The sequence below is a fragment of the Rhincodon typus genome, unplaced genomic scaffold, assembly GCF_021869965.1.
Source record: "Rhincodon typus isolate 14 unplaced genomic scaffold, sRhiTyp1.1 hic_rhity00008039, whole genome shotgun sequence".
Taxonomy (NCBI): Eukaryota; Metazoa; Chordata; class Chondrichthyes; order Orectolobiformes; family Rhincodontidae; genus Rhincodon; species Rhincodon typus.
Window position 1 is genome coordinate 6959 of NW_025973677.1, and position 855 is coordinate 7813.

Sequence of the window (855 nt, forward strand, 5' to 3'; positions counted from 1 at the left end):
GATGCTTACTGCTGACTGAAACATCTTACTTAGAATGACTGGGCAACAGGTCTTGATAGAATGACCCCAGATTCCTGTTTACTCACAGCATCCATAAAAGTCAGCTGCTCTGCAATGAAGCGTGACGGGTAGGAGAGGAGCTTTTCGTTAACTTGTTCTATGGTTTCATCCCGTTCTCCCAGGTAGAATGTAACTCTTCCATGGTAGCCTTCTGCGCAAGTGAAGATAGATATTTATTTTGTGCCCAAGTTTTTGTGCCCAAAGTTCACGTTGCTCTAAAACATCTTACTAACTTGTGACTAGAAATTGTGCATTGGTTTACACCAGTTACCTCACATTCATACTTTTAAATCTAGATTTGGTGAATTTAATATGATATTGCAGTGAAACCGTCCATTTGGGAGCATTTCAATTTCATAAGAAATTGTATTTATTGACAAACTCCCATCCCAATTTCTGGCTGAAGAAAATCTTCCGAATCACAATCTCTTGTTTCACAATAACCTGCAAAATTATGAAGTCATATTATCAAATGGAATGTCATTGACAGCAACAGTGAAAAGGGAAATTGTCCTGAAAGACTCAACAAATGCTGCTGGGGCTTATCGGACCATATTAGAGTTCAATTCTATGCAGAATTTGGTCTTGTACATCATGAAGTCAGTACAAGGATATTCACTCAGCAATACATTTTAATAAACTTAGCTGAACCAAATTTTTTGGAAGTAATTTTGAAGCTTGTCAAAGGAAGCCTAAATGAACTAAACCCTGAGACAGAGGGGCAAGCCTTCCATGAACTGACAGGGAGGCACCCTGAATTTGACAACCTCAGATTACCACTCAAAATGGAGGCTC

At 38.9% G+C, this 855-nt stretch overlaps 1 protein-coding gene across 1 annotated transcript in view; it reads right to left on the bottom strand.

Moving 5' to 3' along the window:
- LOC125482272 (ral guanine nucleotide dissociation stimulator-like 1) overlaps positions 1-211 on the bottom strand; it is a gene marked incomplete at its 5' end in the record, with an annotated part of 4592 nt that extends 4381 nt beyond the window's left edge. Inside the window, one exon of the mRNA XM_048594315.1 lies at positions 87-211. Coding sequence (XP_048450272.1) covers positions 87-211 — 125 coding nt within the window. The remainder of the gene's footprint in view (positions 1-86) is intronic.
- Between the last annotated feature and the right edge of the window lie 644 nt (positions 212-855).